Below are 21,696 nucleotides of genomic sequence, written 5' to 3'. Positions count from 1 at the left end.
GTCTTGGAATGAGAAAAAGGGAAACTATACCCGTACTCCCTTAACTGTCTCCTTATCCTTAACCCTGTGGTAGCGCATCAATCAAGGGAAGGACACTGGATGCTCTAGGAAATGAGCCTCCACGGGATAAGAATAAAACAGAACAAGGTTGTATGCCACGGCTGGCAGGAAACTTCTCCTGACAACTTGACCCCCCCCCTACACACATGAAGATCACACAAACATACCCTTTCTGTATACTTAGAACGCATTCTGAATGCTGTATTATAATTACCTACCTGAATGTCTCTCTTGCTCATTTCTGGGTGTAGAATGTCTTGAAACATTTGCTTTAAAAAAAAATTAGCTTCTTTTACAAACAAACAATATTTTCCCAATCACAGCTCATTATCTCTTTAATCCTATGTAGAAATGAAATGTTAAACCTAAACACTTGTGATTAATAATTATTAATTGATAGACTTTTTCCTCCAGGACCTTTCCCAGTGGTCAGTTTAATGGTGGGATCTGTTGTTCTGAGCCTGGCCCCGGACGAACACTTCCTCCTATCCAGCAGTAATGGGACTGCATTGAATGCCACCACGATAGACAGTGGGGCTAGGGATGCAGCAAGAGTGTTGATTGCGAGCACCCTTACTCTTTTGGTTGGAATCATACAGGTAATGGACTTATAAGTAGAATATAAATTGGCATGATTTTTTTTTAAGCAAGAGAAAGAAAGAAAGACAGGAAGGGAGATAGATGAGAAGCATCAACTCATAGTTGTGACTCTTTAAGTTGTTCATTGATTGCTTTCTAATATGTGCCTTGATGGGGGGCGGGGGGGAGCTTCAGCCAAGCCAGTGACCCCTCGCTCAAGTCAGAGACCTTGGGCTCAAGCCAGCAATCATGGGGTCATATCTATGATCTCACGCTGATGCTGGCATCCCTGTGCTCAAGTTGGCAACCTCAGGGTCTCAAATCTGGGTCTCCAGTGTCCTAGGTTGATGCTCTGTTCACTGCGTCACCACCTGGTCAGGCAGCATGATCTTTTATGAAGTAACTAACTATTGCTGACCTAAAATTAAAAGGCCCTTCAAAGTGAGAGGCAACAGTCATTTACTGAGATCAATAAGAATAGCTGTTCCAGAAGCACTGATTCAGGCAGAAGCCTGATACTGTTCCAATTAGGGGACAAAGGTGATGGGTGTTTATGTAAAGGGGAAGGGGAGCAATGACCTCAGTAGAAGGAAGGCATTTCTATAGGTGCAGATAACATAGTGATGTTAAATCTAAGCAATGTTTTTAATTTTCAGTCCAGTAATCATCAGTCTAGTAGTCAGAATAACTGATTCCTTGTTTTCATTGCAAAAGATCACAGAATAAGTGACATTATTATTTTTTTATTTTCATAGAACATATCTAGAAATACTTCAAGGTTCATATTACCCATGGTTTTCAAATTTTAGGGTGATGGAGAGGAGAGAAAGGGCATTAAGAAATTCAGATTTGTATTCTACAAGTATTTTTTTGTTATTGGCAGGCTATCAGATTTTTTTTTTTTTTTTTTTTTTTTTCTGAAGCTGGAAACGGGGAGAGACAGCCAGACTCCCGCATGCACCCGACCGGGATCCACCTGGCACACCCACCAGGGTGCGATGCTCTGCCCACCAGGGGGCGATGCTCTGCCCCTCCGGGGCGTCGCTCTGTTGCGACCAGAGCCACTCTAGCGCCTGGGGCAGAGGCCAAGGAGCCATCCCCAGCGTCCGGGCCATCTTTTGATCCAATGGAGCCTCGCTGCGGGAGGGGAAGAGAGAGACAGAGAGGAAGGAGAGGGGGAGGGGTGGAGAAGCAAATGGGCACTTCTCCTGTGTGCCCTGGCCGGGACTCGAACCCGGGACTTCTGCACGCCAGGCCGACGCTCTACCACTGAGCCAACCGGCCAGGGCCCTATCAGAGTTTTAATGGGTGTTAAGTTTAATTTGTTAATAGTTCGATAAAGTAGGTTCTTCCCCCAGGCAAATCTTTAATTTTTGCTTCCTTTTCTTGTTCTAGTTGGTGTTTGGGGGTTTGCAGATTGGATTCATAGTGAGGTACTTGGCTGATCCTTTGATTGGTGGATTCACGACAGCCGCTGCCTTCCAGGTTTTGGTCTCACAGCTAAAGATCATCCTCAATGTTTCAACCAAAAACTATAATGGAATTCTCTCCATTATCTACGTAAGTTTTTCTTCTTACTCTAGGGATGGCTCACTAAGAACAGTGTATCTTTTTCCTCTTTAACCTGTGCCTGAGCCTGTGTTCCTCTAGGCCACACTCTAGGAGCCACCGAAACCATTCTTCTCTGAAAGAAACAATAGAATCAGGAGTAACATCAAGGAAGGCAGATTTTGCAAATCATTATTTTCAATTGGTCAAAATGGTTTCAGAACTGTCACTGCACTTAAAAATATTAATGAAAACAAATTCCTAGTGAAGCTAGGGCTGATCAAGGATGCAACAGACTTGAGTTCCAGTCTCAGCCGTGCCTCTGCTGAGCTAAGTGACCACCGGCACATAATGTACAATAGTGGCTGAAAGCTCAGGGTTGGAGCTAGTGACCTGGATTCAAATCCTGACTCTACTAGTCATGAGCAATCACCTTGCCTCAGTTTCTTTCTCTGTACAGTGGAATTGGTAATAGTATTGACCAACTAAGTTAAATAAGGCTAGATTGGCCCAGAGGCGGGCACAGAACAAGTACTCAATAAAAGTAGTTATTTTGAAATTATTATTTTATATTTCAAGACTTCTTTTCTTTCTTATTTGTAAAATGAAACAATTGGACATGTATCCCTAAAGCACTTTCTAACTCTGAGAGTCCATAAATGTATAATATAAATGCTTCAGCAATTACAGATGAAAAGAATGTTAGCTTCAGAGATGATTTAACATGCAAAAGAAGGATGTAGATCCCACTAATTAGATTAAGGGCTCTTTGATCTAAATATATGTTCTAAATAAGACATGTTATTGATGATTGAAAAGAGATGATAATAATGAAAAGTGATGGTAATAATAATACCATGTCACTCTAGCTTGGGTAGAATGATACTACACAAAAATAATGTGTCAACATTAAGAATGGAGCCCTTTAGTGATCTATATATTAGCTTCTAAAGTAATGTAAGGCCATGTATCTATATCTAAAACATTGTGGGGTGGTCAGGAATTTGATCAGTTTCACAATAGTGACATAATCTCATATTACTCCATTCATTCAACAAATATTATCCAGTGCCTATTACAAGCCAGGTACTATGCTAAGCAATAATAGAGGAGACAGTATAACACAGTAATTGAGATCATAAATTTTGAACTTCAGTAAATTTGAGTTGTAGCCTGGGTTCTACCACCTACTACCAATATGATTTTGAGCATGTTATATTTCCCTAGGTCTCAGTGCCCTGAATTGTAAAATGAGGATACTAATAGCACCTCTTAAAGCTGTGAGGATTAGAAAAGAAAAAGTTGTGTATAGTACTCAGCACAATATCTGCCATGCCTGACCAGGCGGTGGCGCAGTGGATAGAGCGTCAGAATAGGATGCGGAGGACCCAGGTTCGAGACCCCGAGGTCACCAGCTTGAGCGTGGGCTCATCTGGTTTGAGCAAAGCTCACCAGCATGGACCCAAGGTAGCTGGCTTCAGCAAGGGTTCACTCGGTCTGCTGAAGGCCCACGCTCAAGGCACATATGAGAAAGCAATCAATGAACAACTAAGGTGTCTCAATGAAAAACTGATGATTGATGCTTCTCATCTCTCTCGGTTCCTGTCTGTCTATCCCTCTCTCTGACTCTCTCTCTGTCTCTGAAAAAAAAAAAAATCTGCCACATAGTAAAAACTCATAATAATATTGTTATTTTCATTATCATGATGAAAAGACATCATCAAGCTTACCATTCACTTCCCAGGCAGTTAACCTATCAGAACACATTAACACAGGCTGGTTTTTTTTTTTTTTTGGTTCAGAATTATGTCATTGTTGCTTTTTTTTTCCAGGTCCTTGGTTCGCTTTGAAATCTTCTGATTGCTTTTTCTGACAGGCTTGTTTACTTTACAGTCCCTGACACAGCATGCTTTTTCTTGCTTTCATACTTTCCTCATCAACTCTTCATTCATTCATTCCTTCATTGTCATTAATTCAATTAATCTATTCACTGTTTATTGACTACTTACTATGTGCCAGGCATTCACCATTCATTCCCTATACAAACCCACTGATCCCTGAATCCACCAAGATATCCCTTACTGAGTGTAGTCACTTCCTTGTGTGAATATTGTTAGGTCTGCATCCACACAGATCACAGGAGGCCCAGGCCAATGGATAACCTGGGTTCCTGGCCTGTTGTTGGACCTCTGTAGACTGACGTGGCTCTTCTGGTCTCCCCAGACTATGTTTAAGATGAAGCTTGCTGCCAACAATCCCACTATCGATGTGGACAAAAGTAACCAGGAAACTCTAGGAAAAGGTCAAAAAAGTTTTTAAACCAAACACAGTCATTAAGTTACATGTTCTGTTGAACATTATTATTGAAATCTCAGAATCTCAGGTTACAATCTGTCATAGAATTTTGCTGTAATTCCTTCCAGTACTGTCAAGTTAGATGGAGCTATGCCAACCATCCCTGTGTGATAGTGACTATAAAGCTTCCTCTTCTGAGTAAAAAGAATCAGTGGGTCAGGACATGATTGCGTAAGTGTGGAATGAGCAACTCAGGACATGAACAGAGAATTTTGCTTATGACATCACCAATTGCAACCATTCATGAAAGAATCCTTCAACAGATGTAAAGTGGTAATGGATTCCTCCAAGAAAGACTTTAAGATTGTTGTAAGATGCTTTCCTTGGAATGTAGTTAACTTAACATTCCTTTTGTTATAGTTGTACTTTGGATTGGCACCCCCCCCCAAAAAAAAACAAGAAATAAGGAATAAAAAAAATGGAAGATGAAAAATGGAAAGAAAAAATATATAAACACTAATTCACAAATGATGCTGGGTATAAGATGCAGAAAGGAAAAGTCAGAATTAGTAATACTCTTCATGTTACCATGTAGCTAAATCCCAAAGTTTATTTAAGAGTGATTATGTTTTCCTATCATTTACTTTGAATGGCTTGTCTCAATAGACAAAGGAAGATTTTCTTCATGCTTACTAAACTCATGCTACATGCCCCATTTTTTCCCTAACAAGGTGGAAGACAATATTGAAAAGTTTTGCCCTGATGGTGAGTTTTGAAAGCCACCCCTAAGCTTGATCAGATTCATTACTTTGAATCTGTTGAAATTTGTAAAATTTAAACCATTATAATAAGGTAACACTTTATGCGTTGATTTGTAGATATACACACAAGTTCTGATAGCAGGAAATGCTTGACAGTAAGGGGTGATTATAAAGAATCTGCTACATTTATAGAAATAAGACAAAGTAAAATAAATTTGGCTCCAAAAGTGAATGGAAAATTTTTCTTATGACTTCATACACCCAGGTAATGCTAGCTAGGTAAGAATGAAGAAATTATCTAAATGAAATGGCCCTAAAATTCTCCAAGCATGGTAGAAAATATAGTAAAACATTATCCATTACTGCAAAACTCATTTCTATGATTTGAATTATTTAGAATAGTAGGCTGGATGTGGAATTATATGTGTATATTTAAACATATTTTAGAAAGTATTTTAATAATAAACTTAAATAGAATTACTTTTTAGAGATTTCTTAGAGTCTCTTTTCTATATCTTTGAGCACAGTTTGACTATTTCAGTTTATATGGATGAGTTTTATTTCCATGTAGGCTAAACTTAACTTTCTATTGCAGAATTTTTTGCAAGTGATCCTGAATAATTACTCACTGTATAGGCAACTAATATATTCACATACCTTAGTTGAAGCAATTGTGTAATATAAACTGATTTTGTTTTTTGGAATTCACATTACATTGTTAATACACCACCTTCTTATTCAAAGTGCTAAATGACTCAGATTAAATGAGAATCTTGTAGTATTCACTTTTGTAAGGTGAAAATGTTTTTATGATTAGGGTAATTAACCATGTCTATTTTTAACTTTGAATTCTTCCATCTTGAGTTGAAAGTAAACCTTTATTTTGTAGATAATTAATCAAAATATTACATCTAGCTTATGAATTAATGAGGGTCATCATCAGAAAACTGCTTATGAAAGGAGCCAAATGCTGCAATCCCTTCAGGACCTAGGGCTGTTTGCTCCTATGGTAGGTGCTCAAAGTTCTTGAGTTATTGTGTCTGCTTGTGGTAGTTTCTCCACTTTTTCTTTTTCAATCTGCTATCACTTGCCTCATTTTGTTTTCAGTGTATCTGACTCTAGAAATTTTCACTGACTCTGGAAAACAAAGTAAACCTTTTAGTATTGAGTTTAAGGCAAAAGTAAAAATACTCTCTGAGTGAAAGTCCAAGAGGCTTCCTGCAAGTCACATGCCCTCCAGTTCAAGCCCTTAGTGGAATGAATTCTGCTTGCATTATAACTTCTCCCCTCGTTCTTTTACTCTTGAATGTGTTCCAGAGGGTTGAAGTTGCTGGCAAAATGACTCCTAGATTACTTAACATTCATAATACATCATTGTTGTTAGATTGTCATTATAATTCTTTTAAATATAGTTCATCTGTAAAAATAAATGAGATATATATTATAAACTAGAAGATGCTCCATTCATTTATCATCACATAAAAAATATATAAAAAGAATCATTTAAAGAAAAGTGGAGATTACATGTCTTAGAATTGATGAATACCTTCTCAAGTCACGCTTTCTCCAGGACTGAGGTTGCTATAACAAAGATAGCAGTGTTCTTCCCTGGGATTCTCCCTTGCTAATATCCCTCTATGTCCAGAAACCTCCTATTTACAAAACAAAACCAGTTTTTCTTGAGCAGGCTTATCTTTCTACTTGGAAAGAGTTACTTTTATTTAAGTCACCTTAGTCAAGTTTGAACAAAGTATCAAATTACTTTCCAAAATTTATACTTGATTTATATACCAATTCAATAGATTTTCTTTGCTATAATGAGTAAGTCTGTCCATATGTATATACATATGAAGTATTTTATTGTCACCTGTATCATTCAGGTTTAGGAAAGAGCCTTACCTAAAATACTGACTAATTGGGCCTTATTTGTTTATCAGTCTTTAGTTTCAATAATACCATATTAATATGGTAAAAATTAGGTAGTTAATGGCACCTGTAAAGCCACTTTAAGATACAAACTTTTAGCTTGACTTGTGGTGGCGCAGTGGACAAAGCATTGACCTGTAATGCTGAGGTTGCCGGTTCAAAACTGTGCTTGCTTGGTCAAGGCCCATATAGGAGTTGATGCTTCCTGCTCCTCCCCCCTTCTCTCTTTCTCTCTTCTCTCTAAAATGATTAAAGAAAGTCTAAAAAAAAAAAGATACAAACTCTTAAAGTTTTCTTGCAAGTAAAAGACAGTACAGGTGATATTTTTTATTTTAGGAGATCTCATTATTATTATAAAAATATAGATAGCAAAAATAAGTAATTAGAAATCACCCATAGTTTATAACTCAAAATAAACCATCTTTAATAATTTGAGATAGCCCTGGCCAGGTATCTCAGTTGTTTAAAGTGTCATTCCAATAGACCAACATTGTGAGTTTAATCTCTGGTCAGGGCACATATAAGAACCAATCAACGAGTGCAAAACAAGTGAAACAATAGATCAATGTTTATCTTCTCTCTCTAAAAATTAATACATATAAATTTAAAAATAATCTAAGATGCATACATATATATCAAAGACTGGATGGATTTAATGGTCTGTATTTGCCAACACATTTTTATTATTTCACATAAAGCTCTTAAGTGCTATTTGATGATGATATCGTGATTTTTTCATATGGGAAGCATATAATTTTATTTTATTTTTTTACAGACTCTAGTTGATATTTTTCAAAATATTGGTAACACCAACCTTGCTGATTTCATTGCTGGCTTACTCACCATTATTATCTGTATGGCAGTTAAGGAAGTGAATGATCGATTTAAACACAAAATCCCAGTCCCTATTCCTATAGAAGTAATTGTGGTAAGTAGAATATGTAATTAGAAAATTAAGCATTAACTAGTTTGACAAGAAAGGGATTGTTAAAACAAATGGATTTTCAAAACCTGTTTTGTTTTATTTCAGACAATAATTGCTACTGCCATTTCATATGGAGCCAACCTGGAAAAAAATTACAATGCTGGCATTGTTAAATCCATCCCACGGGGGTGAGTATGGCATTACTCTTAGGCAATACTAATACATTAAGTCAGTACTTTCTATTCAAATGACACAATTCATTACAAGCTTTATTTCATTGGTGTTCCTTCAATAGTCCTATTTGTGTATGATCTTAAAAAAAACACCCATTTGTGCAAACTATAAGATAAACAGTGTGTATGTAGATAAAGTTCAATCCATTTGTTTAAAAGCAGCCCCCATATGCTCTGTCTTTGTCCTTCATTTTCTTTCCTTTCTTTTTTGTGACAGAGACAGAGAGAGGGACAAACAAGGACAGACAGACAGGAAGGGAGACAGATGAGAAGCATCAATTCTTCATTGCGGCACTTTAGTTGTTCATTGCTTTTTCATATGTGCCTTGACTGGAGGGCTACAGCAGACTGAGTGACCCCTTGCTCAAGCCAGTGACCTTGGTCTTAAGCTGGTGATCCATGCTCAAACCAGATGAGTCCGCACTCAAGGTGGTGACCTCAGGGTTGTGAACCTGGGTCTTCCATGTCCCAGTTCGATGCTCTATCCGCTGCACCACCGCCTGGTCAGGCTGTCCTTAATTTTCTTAAAAAGTGGCAAGACATGTTGTTACTGCCAGACTCTTGATTTAAACTTATATGTATAATTATAACATAAATGGAATCATGGATAGTAACATATTTTTACACTGAGAACAATCTGCTTAAGGAATCAGGGACATATGATCTAAATCAGGGGTCCCCAAACTACAGCCCGTGGACCGCATGCGGCCCCCTGAGGCCATTTATCCGCCCCCCCCCCCCCCCGCACTTCCAGAAGGAGCACTTCTTTCATTGGTGGTCAGTGAGAGGAGCATAGTTCCCATTGAAATACTGGTCAGTTTGTTGATTTAAATTTACTTGTTCTTTATTTTAAATATTGTATTTGTTCCCGTTTTGTTTTTTTACTTTAAAATAAGATATGTGCAGTGTGCATAGGGATTTGTTCATAGTTTTTTTTATAGTCCGGCCCTCCAACAGTCTGAGGGACAGTGAACTGGCCCCCTGTGTAAAAAGTTTGGGGACCCCTGATCTAAATTCTCCACCATTTAGTTTAGTCAATCTTAGATAATAATTGTGTCATTTGTTCCTCTAAATAAAACGCACAACCTGCAATATAAGTTTTATATATGTTTGGTCGTTTGATGAATCAGACAAGTAGAGACCAAAGGTCCTTTGTCCATCTCTGACACCATCTAGTTCTGTGGCCCTGGGGGATTCTCCTATAAAACAAGGGTAAATGGCAACTGCTAAAACTTAAACCTGAGCTTGTGAAATTCTGAGATCTCTCATAAAATGCTCAGAGTGGACCAAGTATCTTACACTATAATTTTATCATATGGTATTTAAAAAGAAGTTCAAATGTTTATTAAACTTGTAACAGTAACTTAGAGCATTTGTGACTAGACTTGCTGCTATTGAACCACTAAGTGCTAGTTTCCCTCCCCTAACTGAGGCTGAGGGACCTTAGCCCAAGCTTTGTTTCTCTGCGCTCTGAGTGGAAACTCCCAGGCCAGCTGAGTCCCCATGCTCATTCCTCAGGGACTGTTGCCTTTCCATCTGATCAGTCTTATGATTTTTTATAATATCTGTTCAAAAAGTATTCGAAAAATTATCATTTCTACATGGGGCTTAATTAACATATTACCCATTCTAATGTTTCTCAGACTTACCTTTCTGTGAGACCCTTGTTAACAACAGGTTCCTGTTTCCCACTCCAAAGCTATGAAAGCTAGGAATTAGTGCTTTTCAAAGGTGCTTCAAGTGATTCTTATGATCAGGTGTATTTGCGAAACTCTATCTTAGAAGATCAACATTTTGATAATAAATTCTAGCCCTGAAAGGAATTAAGATACAGTGTGATTACTTGAGTTATAGCATTCGTACCAGAACAATCAGATTATTTGAATAGATAGAACCAACTACATAAACATATATTACAGATCCCTTTTGTCAAACTTCCTAAGATGTAACACTTTGAGGGTGTCCACAGAAAATGCTTCATCCTGTAAATCCATATTTCATTTATTGATATGGAGAACTCAGTTCTGCTGCCCTAGGTCACTCTTTCCTCCTATATCCAGAGCTTTCCTGGCTGCTTTCCCTCTGAAAACACATCTCTAGTCTCTTGCTCCTGGGTTTGATCTAGTTGAATCCTCTGACAGACCGTCTGGTGGCTGATCAGCTGACCCTCCTGCCTCCTTCACAGGCAGGGAGCCTATCAGTACTCTTCAGCTATGTCTTCCCAGCACGGTCCCTATCTCCTAGTAGGGTCCAAGGAAATACTTGTTGAAGAGATAAAATAGCTAAGTCTATGACATGCCATTATAAACAAGCTCCCAGAAAGGACTTTGTTTCCTGATCTAATGTGATGACACAGAAACAAGGCTAAAGACATGAACAAACCTGAAAAAGAAAGGGTGAAGAGATTGAAAAAGAGCAGCAAAGGTAGAGTGTCAAAGGTGAGTACAAGGAAAGCAGGAGGAGCAGAGAAAGGTCAGGTGGCTTACCTTCTTACTCCGTCCTCGTTTAGTCCTCCAATCAGGGAGCGAAAGCCAGGCCACTGGGGAGAGTTTCCTTTTATCCTGTTGATGATCAATACCACAGGTTAGGCTTACTTGACTCCTAATAAATCCATATAAGAATCTTACATGATAAGAATCTTATTTCTACTTTACCATGTCCCTCTAATTATAGAGGGGGAATTGTAACTTTCTTCTTTTTGTAAAATTTTATTTATTTATTTATCAGTTAGAGGAGGGGAGATGTGAGGCAGACTCTCGCATGTGCCCTACAGGGATCCACTGGCAACTCCATCTGGGGTCCCATGCTTCAGTACTGAGCTATTTTTAGTGCCTGAGGCTTATGCACTCCAACAGAGCTATCCTCAGCACCTGGGGCCACACTCAAACCCATAGAGCTACTCGCTGTGGGAGAGGAAGAAGGAAAAGGGGTAGGGAGAAGCAGATGTTCACTTCTCTTGTGTGCCCTAACCAGGAATCAAACCCAGGACATCCATACACCAAGCTGACACCCTAACCATTGAGCAAGTGGCCAGAGCCAAAAATGTAATTTGTTATAAAAGAAACTTCAAGCGTAAGTAAGGTGACTAACTTTTTTACAATGAAAAGGAGGACAAAAATAAATTGAAGAAAATATCATCAATAAAAGAAATATTTTATTCATTGCAACAATAATACACTATAATATGATAAATGTATAATAAAAACATTGTAATATTTTATATTGTAATTATGCTTACATGCCTATTAATTTTTAATAATAATAATTGTAAGAAAAAAGTACTCATTTAGATACAAATACATCACACACAATGGATCTACTCAGCATCCATCGAATACGGACATTTACAGATTAGTCTTCCAATATCAAAAAGGAGAACATGTAGGAGGACACTTCCGAGGGAGGACGGAACTTATAAAATAAGGACTGTCCTCCCTAAAGGAGGATGATTGGTCACATTAGGCATAAGTGAGACAGGTAAGGGAGATTTGTTTTTTCTAGGGCCTCTGGAATTATACCATATGGATAGTCATTAAGACATAACTCCATGAAGGTTATCACCCAAATTTTCATTTTTGAAGACAACTACATGATTATAAACTTACAGGTTTTTTTTTTGTTTTTTTTTTTAAATTTTTATTTTATTTATTCATTTTTAGAGGGGAGAGAGAGAGACAGAGACAGAGACAGAGAGAAAGAAGGGGGGAGGAGCTGGAAGCATCAACTCCCATATGTGCCTTGACCAGGCAAGCCCAGGGTTTTGAACCGGCGACCTCAGCATTTCCAGGTCGATGCTTTATCCACTGTGCCACCACAGGTCAGGCCCAGGTTTTTTCTTTATATAGTTTGTAGAGTAGCTTTGAATTTATAAAACAGTAGTCAGTTGACCTCACCATGATCATTGGCATATGTTAGTCATTGTGATTATGAAGCATTCTGATAATTACATAAATTTAATCTTTTTTTGAAATCAAGAAGATTTTAAATATCATGGCTCTAAAGCTATGGATTTTCCACTTAGCTCTTTTAGCCTCTTATATTTGTTTCTTTAATAAACTTCATATTTCATATACAGGGTAAATCTCATTTTATGGCTAAAATAGCTTTTAAATTAAAAAATTTTAAAGATGAAACTGTGTAAGAAGAAACACTAATGTGTGAAAGAGCATGGCATAAGATTCTATGGTATTAAAGGCCCAGTACAGGCCCTGGCCGGTTGGCTCAGTGGTAGAGCGTCGGCCTGGCGTGCAGAAGTCCCGGGTTCGATTCCCGGCCAGGGCACACAGGAGAAGCGCCCATCTGCTTCTCCACCCCCCCCTCCTTCCTCTCTGTCTCTCTCTTCCCCTCCCGCAGCCGAGGCTCCATTGGAGCAAAGATGGCCCGGGCGCTGGGGATGGCTCCTTGGTCTCTGCCCCAGGCGCTGGAGTGGCTCTGGTCGCAACAGAGCGATGCCCCGGAGGGGCGGAGCATCGCCCCCTGGTGGGCAGAGCGTTGCCCCCTGGTGGGCGTGCCGGGTGGATCCGGGTCGGGCGCATGCGGGAGTCTGTCTGACTGTCTCTCCCCGTTTCCAGCTTTAGAAAAATACAAAAAAAAAAAAAAAAAAAAAAAAAAAAAAGGCCCAGTACAGACAGGGTTATTCATGTCAGAGGTGCTGGTGAGGCAGCATCTCTAGGCTCTCAATAGAGGACAAAGAAGTCAACCAAGGAGTGGGCACAAACTTCTGATTAAAAATCCTAAGAGTGGATGCTACCACTTATGCTCATGTACTCCTGCCCTCTTGGATCAACTTGTGTACTTTCTTGTCTAACTTGTGGCAGGGTTGACTAGCATTTGGTGAGATGGGAAAAGGAAATTATAATCAAATATTCATAGCACTTTTCATTTAAAAACTCACTAGGTTCTTGCCTCCCGCACTGCCGCCTGTGAACCTGTTCTCTGAGATGCTGGCTGCCTCTTTTTCCATCGCTGTGGTGGCTTATGCTATTGCAGTGTCCGTAGGAAAAGTCTACGCCATCAAGTATGACTATACCATCGATGGGAACCAGGTATGCTTACCCTTGTGCTGAATGGTTTGTAGCACTGAAAATAAGAAAAATAAATAAATGTGAGAGATATTGTTGTCTGCTAAAGAAAAGATTGGTTTCTCCCATCAGTCCTTACTGAGTTGGTTTCCCTTTTGTGTGTGCTAATTTGAAAGTATTTTAAAATAGGCATGCTGCATCATGTTAGTTTTTAAGAAATTAGTTGAAGGGATCAGAATTTTTTTTTTTTTTTTTTTTTTTTTTTTTTTGCGAGAGACAGACAGATAGGGACAGATAGACAAGAAGAGAGAGAGATGAGAAGCATCAATTCTTTGTGATGGCTCCTTAGTTGTTCATTGATTGCTTTCTCACATGTGCCTTGACCAGGGGCTCCAGCAGAACGAGTGACCCCCTGCTCAAGCCAGCGACCTTGGGCTTCAAGCCAGTGACCTTTGGGCTCAATCCAGAGACCATGGGGTCATGTCCGTGATCCCACGCTCAAGCCAGCGAACCCGTACTCAAGCTGGTGAGCCCACATTCAAGTCAGCAACCTTGGAATTTCTAACCTGGGTCCTTTGTGTCCCAGGTCGACTATCAGCTGCACCACCACTCGGTCATGGTCAGGCAAGGGATCAGAATTTTAAGAGTTAATTCAGTCAGGTCATAAATAACATTTAACGTTAGCATGTTAGGTCAGAATAAAAATTTTCCTGTAGTCTCATATCTCCTGGCAATGTTTTAGTGGTGGCTATCATATGGCAAAGCAGCAACAAACACTTTTAATAACACAGTAATTGTGGCCACTTTATATTGAGGTGGTTGACTGCAATTAATGTACTCAGGACAATTTTTGTAGGCATATGATACTTGCCAGGTGAGCTCACAAATCCTCAATATGGTATGTTTCTGAAAACACAGCATAACAATTACAGCAGTTAAATGATTAGTAATCAAGCAGAATAGTAGCTTTCTTAGTCATAATATACTCCACAGCAAATATTCAACCATAGAAATAAGCCATTATGGGAGAGTGGAAGAATGTTTTTTGTGAGAGGTATAGCAGGTATGCCACTCACCAGGAAGGGAAATAAACATTTTAGCAAAACTTCAGTTACTGTTCCTCATCAGCCTTACACATGACTGAGAGCAGTGAGGCCTCTTTTAGGCTCTTAAGGATCCCAAACTGTTGATGTTTCTCAGGACCCCAAGGACCTTTCATGGTAAAAACTAATTTGGGACTATAAGGCAGGATAAGTTTGGGAGTTTGCTTTCTCAATGTTCTAAAACACTTGGTGAGGGTCTTGAAAAGATAGTATTTGTAGGCCCATTGTTATCCGGTCTCTCCCGTAGGAATTCATTGCCTTTGGGATCAGCAACATCTTCTCGGGGTTCTTCTCTTGCTTTGTGGCCACCACCGCCCTGTCTCGCACTGCCGTCCAGGAGAGCACTGGGGGAAAGACACAGGTAGGGAATGATAGCACAGTGATGTCTGTCCATTGCCATAGAGCTGGGAATGCTGTTCAGGAAGGCTTGCACAAGACCTGAGCAGGACAATCAGCTGTGGAGAACAGAAAGCCATGCTCCCTGATCTGGTCGCACAGGGCTGCCTGTCTCCCTCACCAAGGACTTCCGAAATGGTGTTTGTTTTTCTGGGGTGGTAATTCTCAAATCTTTCTGGTCAGTGCTGAGCTGTCAAATGGCTTCCTTGAACTGCTTTTCCAGGGAAGGTAACTGATAAAGAACTGGTAATGAAGAATGCTGATTCTTATCAATTTGTTATCTGGAGATAGAGAAAGCCTCCTAAAAGCGCATTCTGGCTTAGAGAGTTATATTTTCAGAAAAATTTATAGTATATGTTTACATTTCCTTTAAAAAGATCAGGAACTTCCTCCAGAGGCCTTTGCTCCCACAGAATAACAGTTTGCTAGCCAAGAATATTTTTGTTGAAACATTTTGACATTTCTTCTTAAGATTTTCCCCCTGAATTCTGAATGTGGATTTAATCTTTTACATGTGTTCTCAAGTTGTTGGCTTTACAAGGTGACCTCAGAACCTGCATCCTAGTTAATCTCTGGACAGTACCTTTTTTAATTGTCAGAATACTGAGGAGCTATTCTCCCAGGCCATCCTTTCCAGCCAAACATGGAGTCAGAGATGCCAAATCAAGTGGTTGGGGACAAAGAGCAAGCTCAGGAATTGGGTTTCTGTTATGCCTGAAGGGCTTTCTCTTTCCAGCACAGAGAGAGCTGTGAGTAAAGAGTAAAGAGTACCTTGAATCTATAAAGGAGAACAACAAATCCAAATTAGATAGTATATCATACATATGTGCATGCGCACACACAGAGTCTTCAAATAGGATTTTATTAAGGCAGAGGCACTACAAATATGTATAAAAGAGAATAACTGAGGACACTGACTTGGACAGTGGCTTGCCCAGGGAGAATGTTAATTGTCCTCAAGTGCACATAATGTTCCTTCCCCATTTAAAATGGGGCTTTGTGACAGGGTTGGAAGAATGTACCTCTTCTAATTTCCTGGCTCCTGATGAACAAAAATTCAATTTTAATTTTTATAATTTTTCTTAAAATTGAGTTTACTTTTTTTTGCAAACATTTCTATCCCATACCCGAGGGTGTAACTAGAGATTTGTGGTCAAAGGGGAAGAGGTCAGAGGTGATTTCCAAGCTACGCCCATGTTCAATGGGCAGCTGTCAGCAGCAAGAGTTTCTGCTGCTTTCATTTGAGATGGGGCGTTGACAAGCTCTCCAAGCCACATGGCTGAAAGCAGGTACAAGCAGATCCCCAAATGCCCATGTCCACTGTCTGCTGCTAACTCCAGGTTCAAATGAGGCACCGACTGGCTGCCCCAGTAAGAATGCCCATGTAAAATGATTCCTTGGCAGAGGTTTAGGGATAATGGTGTTCTGGTAAGCTAATACTCCCCTGCCACACACTGGTGTGTATTATATTTAAGAGTGAAAGATGCCAAGCCTTTAGTATTGAAGAATGAAACAAGCACAGAAACAGCTTGATATTTAATTACTGAAATGTATACTAAGTTCTGGGGTTAAAAGTCTAAGTGCTTGGACTGAAATCCAAGGACTCATGACCAAATAAACTGGCCTTGTGTGGGTTCTCATGTTTTCTTTTACATTAAAACCTCAGTTTCAGCATCTATACAATGGGCCTAATAATTGTATTGTTGGTCAAATAAGTTTGTAAATATAATATATATGTTTGCTTGCTTATAGTTTGCATTTAGTGTAGGAGACAGGCTGTAAGCTGGCAAAGTCCTTATAGCCTAAGACTTAGTTTTAAAACTAAGCCTTTCTCACCCTTTTAATACGAAGATCTTTTCAAAGCTAAGCTTTTCCCCACACCCTTGACTATTGCGTGATGGGGGGTGGTGCACTCTTATGAGGAATCCCATTTATACCTCAGATAAGTGGCTTTGTATCAGAGACTTCCTTGTTTGTATATTGGCTTAAAAGCTTTAATTTTCTACACTATAAAATAAGGGAGACTGGGCACTTTCGCTCAGATCCTGCCATCAGCATTGCAGAGAAGAAGCAGCCAAGATGGCAAAGTGCTGAAGGAGAAGCCAGTTTTTGCAGAGTTTGTGCAAAGAGAAGGAGATGGGGAACAGAGGTGAATAAGGCTGGTGAGGTAGAAACCTTTGATTCTAGGAATACTCGGATGAGTCAGTGGCTTTGGGATCCCTGAACGGAAAGGGAAGTGTTTTCCCCCTGTGTTTATTTTCTTGTTCGCAGGGTGCAAACTAGGATTAAAGGTAATGGCCTACCAGTTCTTGACTCTGTTGTTTCATTACCACCTGTCCCAATTAAATGCGAACTTGCACGGGCCAGGCAGCTCTGATGGTGGCCGCGACTACCGGCTTTACATGTATCCACCTCGTAGGGATGTTGTAAGAAAATGTATGTAAAGTCCTGGCACATATGTACTTATAAATGGTTTCAGTCATTACCTCCTTGAGATAGGAACAGTGTCTTAATACCTATGATATCTATGATACATATATTATACATGTCATTATATTTATAGAAGAGCTCAACATTGGAACCTGTTTTTTCTGTCACCCCCATCTGATTCCTACTGATTCATGAAAAAGGAATTCTAATTACAAACTATTCTCTCTCTGATTACCCTTCCACTTAACAGAATAATGAATTTTCTAGTAATTGAATCTGCACATAAACACAAAATCTATACAGCATTTTCCACAAACCAGCTGTAATTAAATAAGTACAAATAAGGGGCCTTCTAACAGATTTAATATAGTAACCAAAATTAGTCTTGATCCCCATAATCAGAGGCTTATTATTACATATACTTGTTGAGTAGGTGGCCACCCATCTGGCATGAGTTGGGCAGCTGGCTATAGCCCCTGTCCTCCAATCTCCTTAACTCTCACCAATTCATAGAACCCTACATCCAGAGTGAGATGCAAGTGTCTCATAATAGACAATAAATATTGGTTAAGTAAATGCATGGAAAAAAGGAAGAAAGGGAAGAAGGAGGAAGGGAAGATACTAGCTTCTCTGCTTAGATAGTAGATAGGAAAGCTCACCAATGCTGGGAATCTGGAGGCGTGGTGCCAGGAGGTAACAAACTGCCTAGAAAAGGGATGTGGGTGTACAAAGCAAACTTTATAGTGCATCACATATTGTGTTGGCAAGAAAGTATTTTCGGTTGTCACACAGAGCGTTGTAATTGTTTTGAAGGACTTCTGTCAGTGTTATGGTTTTTTCCTTTTGACATTTGATATCAGTCACATTTAGGTTACTTTAAAAGCAAGTTGTGCCTGACCTGTGGTGGCGCAGTGGATAAAGCATTGACCTGGAAATGCTGAGGTCGTTGGTTCGAAACCCTGGGCTTGCCTGGTCAAGGCACATATGGGAGTTGATGCTTCCAGCTCCTCCCCCCTTCTCTCTCTCTGTCTCTCTCTCCTCTCTGTCTCTCTCTCTTCTCCAAAAAATGAATAAATAAAAAATTAAAATAAATACTGTATGTTTAAAAAAAAAAAAAAGCAAGTTGTGTGTAATTTTGTTTGTACCTGTTAGTTTAGGGTAAGGTGACCAATCCTCCTCCTTTAGGGAGGACAGTCCTTCTTTTGTAAGTTCTGTCCTCCCTCTAAAAGTGTCCTCCTACATGTCCTCCTTTTTGATATTGAAAGACTAATCTGTAAATGTCTATATTCAATTGATGCAGAGTCAATCCATTGTGTGTGATGTGATGTATTTGTATTTGAGATGACAATTTGTCAAGGATCAGTACAGTGCGGCAAGATGCGATTATGAGATGCATGCGCTACGCACGGGAGATCTTGAGAGAGTGCGCGTGATATACTGAGCGTGCAAATGGCTTTGTGTACTTCTTACTGAAACACTACAGTGCATATACACATTGTAGACTCACGATTATTTCTTTCTTAGTGAATATTCAATCATAGACAGGTAAGCAAAATTCACATTTTATTAATTCATTATATATTTAATAATTTCAAAAAACTATAATTTTATTTACAAGTATTTTCCCGAAATTCAATTTTTTTTTTTTTTGTATATTTCTGAAGCTGGAAACGGGGAGAGACAGTCAGACAGACTCCCGCATGCACCCGACCGGGATCCACCCGGCACGCCCACCAGGGGTGCTGCTTTGCCCACCAGGGGGTGATGCTCTGCCCCTCCGGGGCATCGCTCTGCCATGACCAGAGCCACTCTAGCGCCTGGGGCAGAGGCCAAGGAGCCATCCCCAGCACCCGGGCCATCTTTGCTCCAATGGAGCCTTGGCTGCGGGAGGGGAAGAGAGAGACAGAGAGGAAGGAGGGGAGGGGTGGAGAAGCAAATGGGCGCTTCTCCTATGTGCCCTGGCTGGGAATCGAACCCCGGTCCCCCGCACGCCAGGCCGACACTCTACCGCTGAGCCAACCGGCCAGGGCCCCGAAATTCAAATTTTAAAGTGGAAATCTAACCTGAAACCATAGCTATTAATAACACATTTTGATTAAATAGTTGCATAAAACAGAAGTTTTTAAATTAGAAAATGATAAATACACTTGAATATCACTTCAAATTAGTGGTTTTGTTTGATATTTAGTTTTGTTAATACAACTTCTGGAAAATTCACCTACCATGATGTAACATTTTCATTTTTTTTTGTATTTTTCTGAAGCTGGAAACGGGGAGAGACAGTCAGACAGACTCCCGCATGCGCCCGACCGGGATCCACCCGGCACGCCCACCAGGGGCGATGCTCTGCCCACCAGGGGGCGATGCTCTGCCCCTCCAGGGCATCGCTGTGCCGCGACCAGAGCCACTCTAGTGCCTGGGGCAGAGGCCAAGGAGCCATCCCCAGCGCCCGGGCCATCTTTGCTCCAATGGAGCCTTGGCTGCGGGAGGGGAAGAGAGAGACAGAGAGGAAGGAGAGGGTGAGGGGTGGAGAAGCAAATGGGCGCTTCTCCTGTGTGCCCTGGCTGGGAATCGAACCTGGGACTCCTGCACACCAGGCCGACGCTCTACCACTGAGCCAACCAGCCAGGGCCTATATTTTATTTTTAATTTCAAATTTCATTTAAGGGATAGAAAAATCAAAAAAGAGAAAATGCCATTTTTCAATGATAAATTGAAAAAGGAATTTCCTTCCTCATATCAAAGAAAGATACTATTATTTTCTGCAATATTTGCAGCAGAGAATTTTGTATTGCAGTTGGGGGCAGAGCAGCAATAACGAAACACTTGACCAACCAACAAACATAAGCAATCATTAGATGTATCAGCTTCCAGTTGTAAATTAACAAGTTGTTTTAAAAACTTCAAATTATTCTGAAGATGAAAAACAGTTGGCTGCAATAGAGGAAACACTTGCATTTCATACCATAATTCACAATCAAAGTTTTCATAGTATGGATTGTACAACTAAATTATTGAAAAAGTTTCACAATGCAAAATTTTCATGTGCCAGGACAAAATGAGAGGCTATTTTGAAATCAGTATTTAAAAATTACTGTGACGAAATACTTACAGAGGACTTGGAAACTGCATTTGTAACTATTTTATCTGATGCATCAAATTATAATGAAATTAAATTGTATCCAATAATAGTAAGATATTTTAATGTTACCAAAGGTATTTAAGTAAAAATTTTAAATTTAGAATCCATTGAGGGTGAAATTTCTGAAATATTGTCAAACCATCTATACAAAGTAATAAATGAAAACAATTTGAAATCCACAGTTGTTGCACTAACGGCTGATAATACAAGTATAAATTTTGGTGGGCGAAGACGCAAAGGAGTGAATGTGTGTAAAATTACAAGAGTTACTCCAAAAGAAAATACTAGGAAGGTTGTAATGCACATATTTTGTCAAATGCAATCAACACAGCGTCATGTGCCATGCCAATTGATGTAGAAGTAATAATAACTACAATTTATTTACATTTTAGTCTTTTTACCATTCATGTTGCTACTTTAAAACAATTTTGTGAAGAAGCAAATGTTGAATACAAAAACTTTTAGGATATTCAAAAGTTAGATGGCTTGGTCTAACACCTGCTATAGAGCGTGTTCTAAAACTATTTGAGCTTCTCCGTTCATATTTTTTAAGTTTAGACGATTGTTTTATAATAATAAAATATCTGAGATATTAATGTATTTTGTACATAATCAAGCATCTATTTTTCACAAAATGATTCAAAAGATTGGAGGTGAACACATTTCAGCTACGGACGTTAGTCTTATTTTGAATGACTTTATCCTTCAATGTAAATCTCGTTTTGAAGAAAAATTTTTTCCTTTAATTATAAAAAGAAAATTGTCAGGCTTAGAGAAATCAAATCCAGGCATAACAGAAAAGTTTATCAAAGAAGTGCAGAATTTTTACCAGATATGTTTTCAATATATCAAAGAATGGTCTGAAACAAAAATCACAAAAAATAACAGTTTTCAATGGTGTTTTTTTACTTCATTGTAAGTATATTGGACAGATATTGAATCTTGTCTTGAGTTTTTATCTAAAGAAATGCCAGACATTAAAATAGACAACAATTGTCTCTGAAGAAATTAGAAGACTGAATGTATATTTAAATAATGAAAAATTAATACAATGGGAAAATGAACACATCGAAATTGATAAAAGATGGGTGGAAATATTCAGCCATTTCAAAAATAAACATATTCCATGTGAAAATTTATTTATTCTTGTTCAATTTACATTGTGCTGCCCTGGAACTAATGCAGCAGTTGAAAGTATTTTTTCAATTGCTAATGATTTTTGGACAGTGAGAGATCGAGATTGAATGTTGATACTCTAGCTGCAGTACTTGCCATAA

The 21,696-nt window shown here is 39.2% G+C and overlaps 1 protein-coding gene across 3 annotated transcripts in view; it reads left to right on the top strand.

Annotated features, from left to right (window-relative positions):
• Positions 1-21,696, top strand: part of SLC26A4 (solute carrier family 26 member 4) — a 57,287-nt gene that overhangs the window by 12,631 nt on the left and 22,960 nt on the right. For all 3 annotated transcript variants that reach the window (XM_066343383.1, XM_066343381.1, XM_066343382.1), the window contains 6 exons: positions 475-659; positions 2,035-2,199; positions 7,945-8,097; positions 8,200-8,282; positions 13,225-13,372; positions 14,699-14,812. In XM_066343383.1, the coding sequence (XP_066199480.1) occupies positions 475-659; positions 2,035-2,199; positions 7,945-8,097; positions 8,200-8,282; positions 13,225-13,372; positions 14,699-14,812 (848 nt within the window). The remainder of the gene's footprint in view (positions 1-474; positions 660-2,034; positions 2,200-7,944; positions 8,098-8,199; positions 8,283-13,224; positions 13,373-14,698; positions 14,813-21,696) is intronic.

Source organism: Saccopteryx leptura, chromosome 6 (genome assembly GCF_036850995.1).
Source record: "Saccopteryx leptura isolate mSacLep1 chromosome 6, mSacLep1_pri_phased_curated, whole genome shotgun sequence".
Classification (NCBI taxonomy): domain Eukaryota; kingdom Metazoa; phylum Chordata; class Mammalia; order Chiroptera; family Emballonuridae; genus Saccopteryx; species Saccopteryx leptura.
Note: the sequence above shows the minus strand (reverse complement) of the source record. Positions and strands in the feature narration are given on the sequence as shown.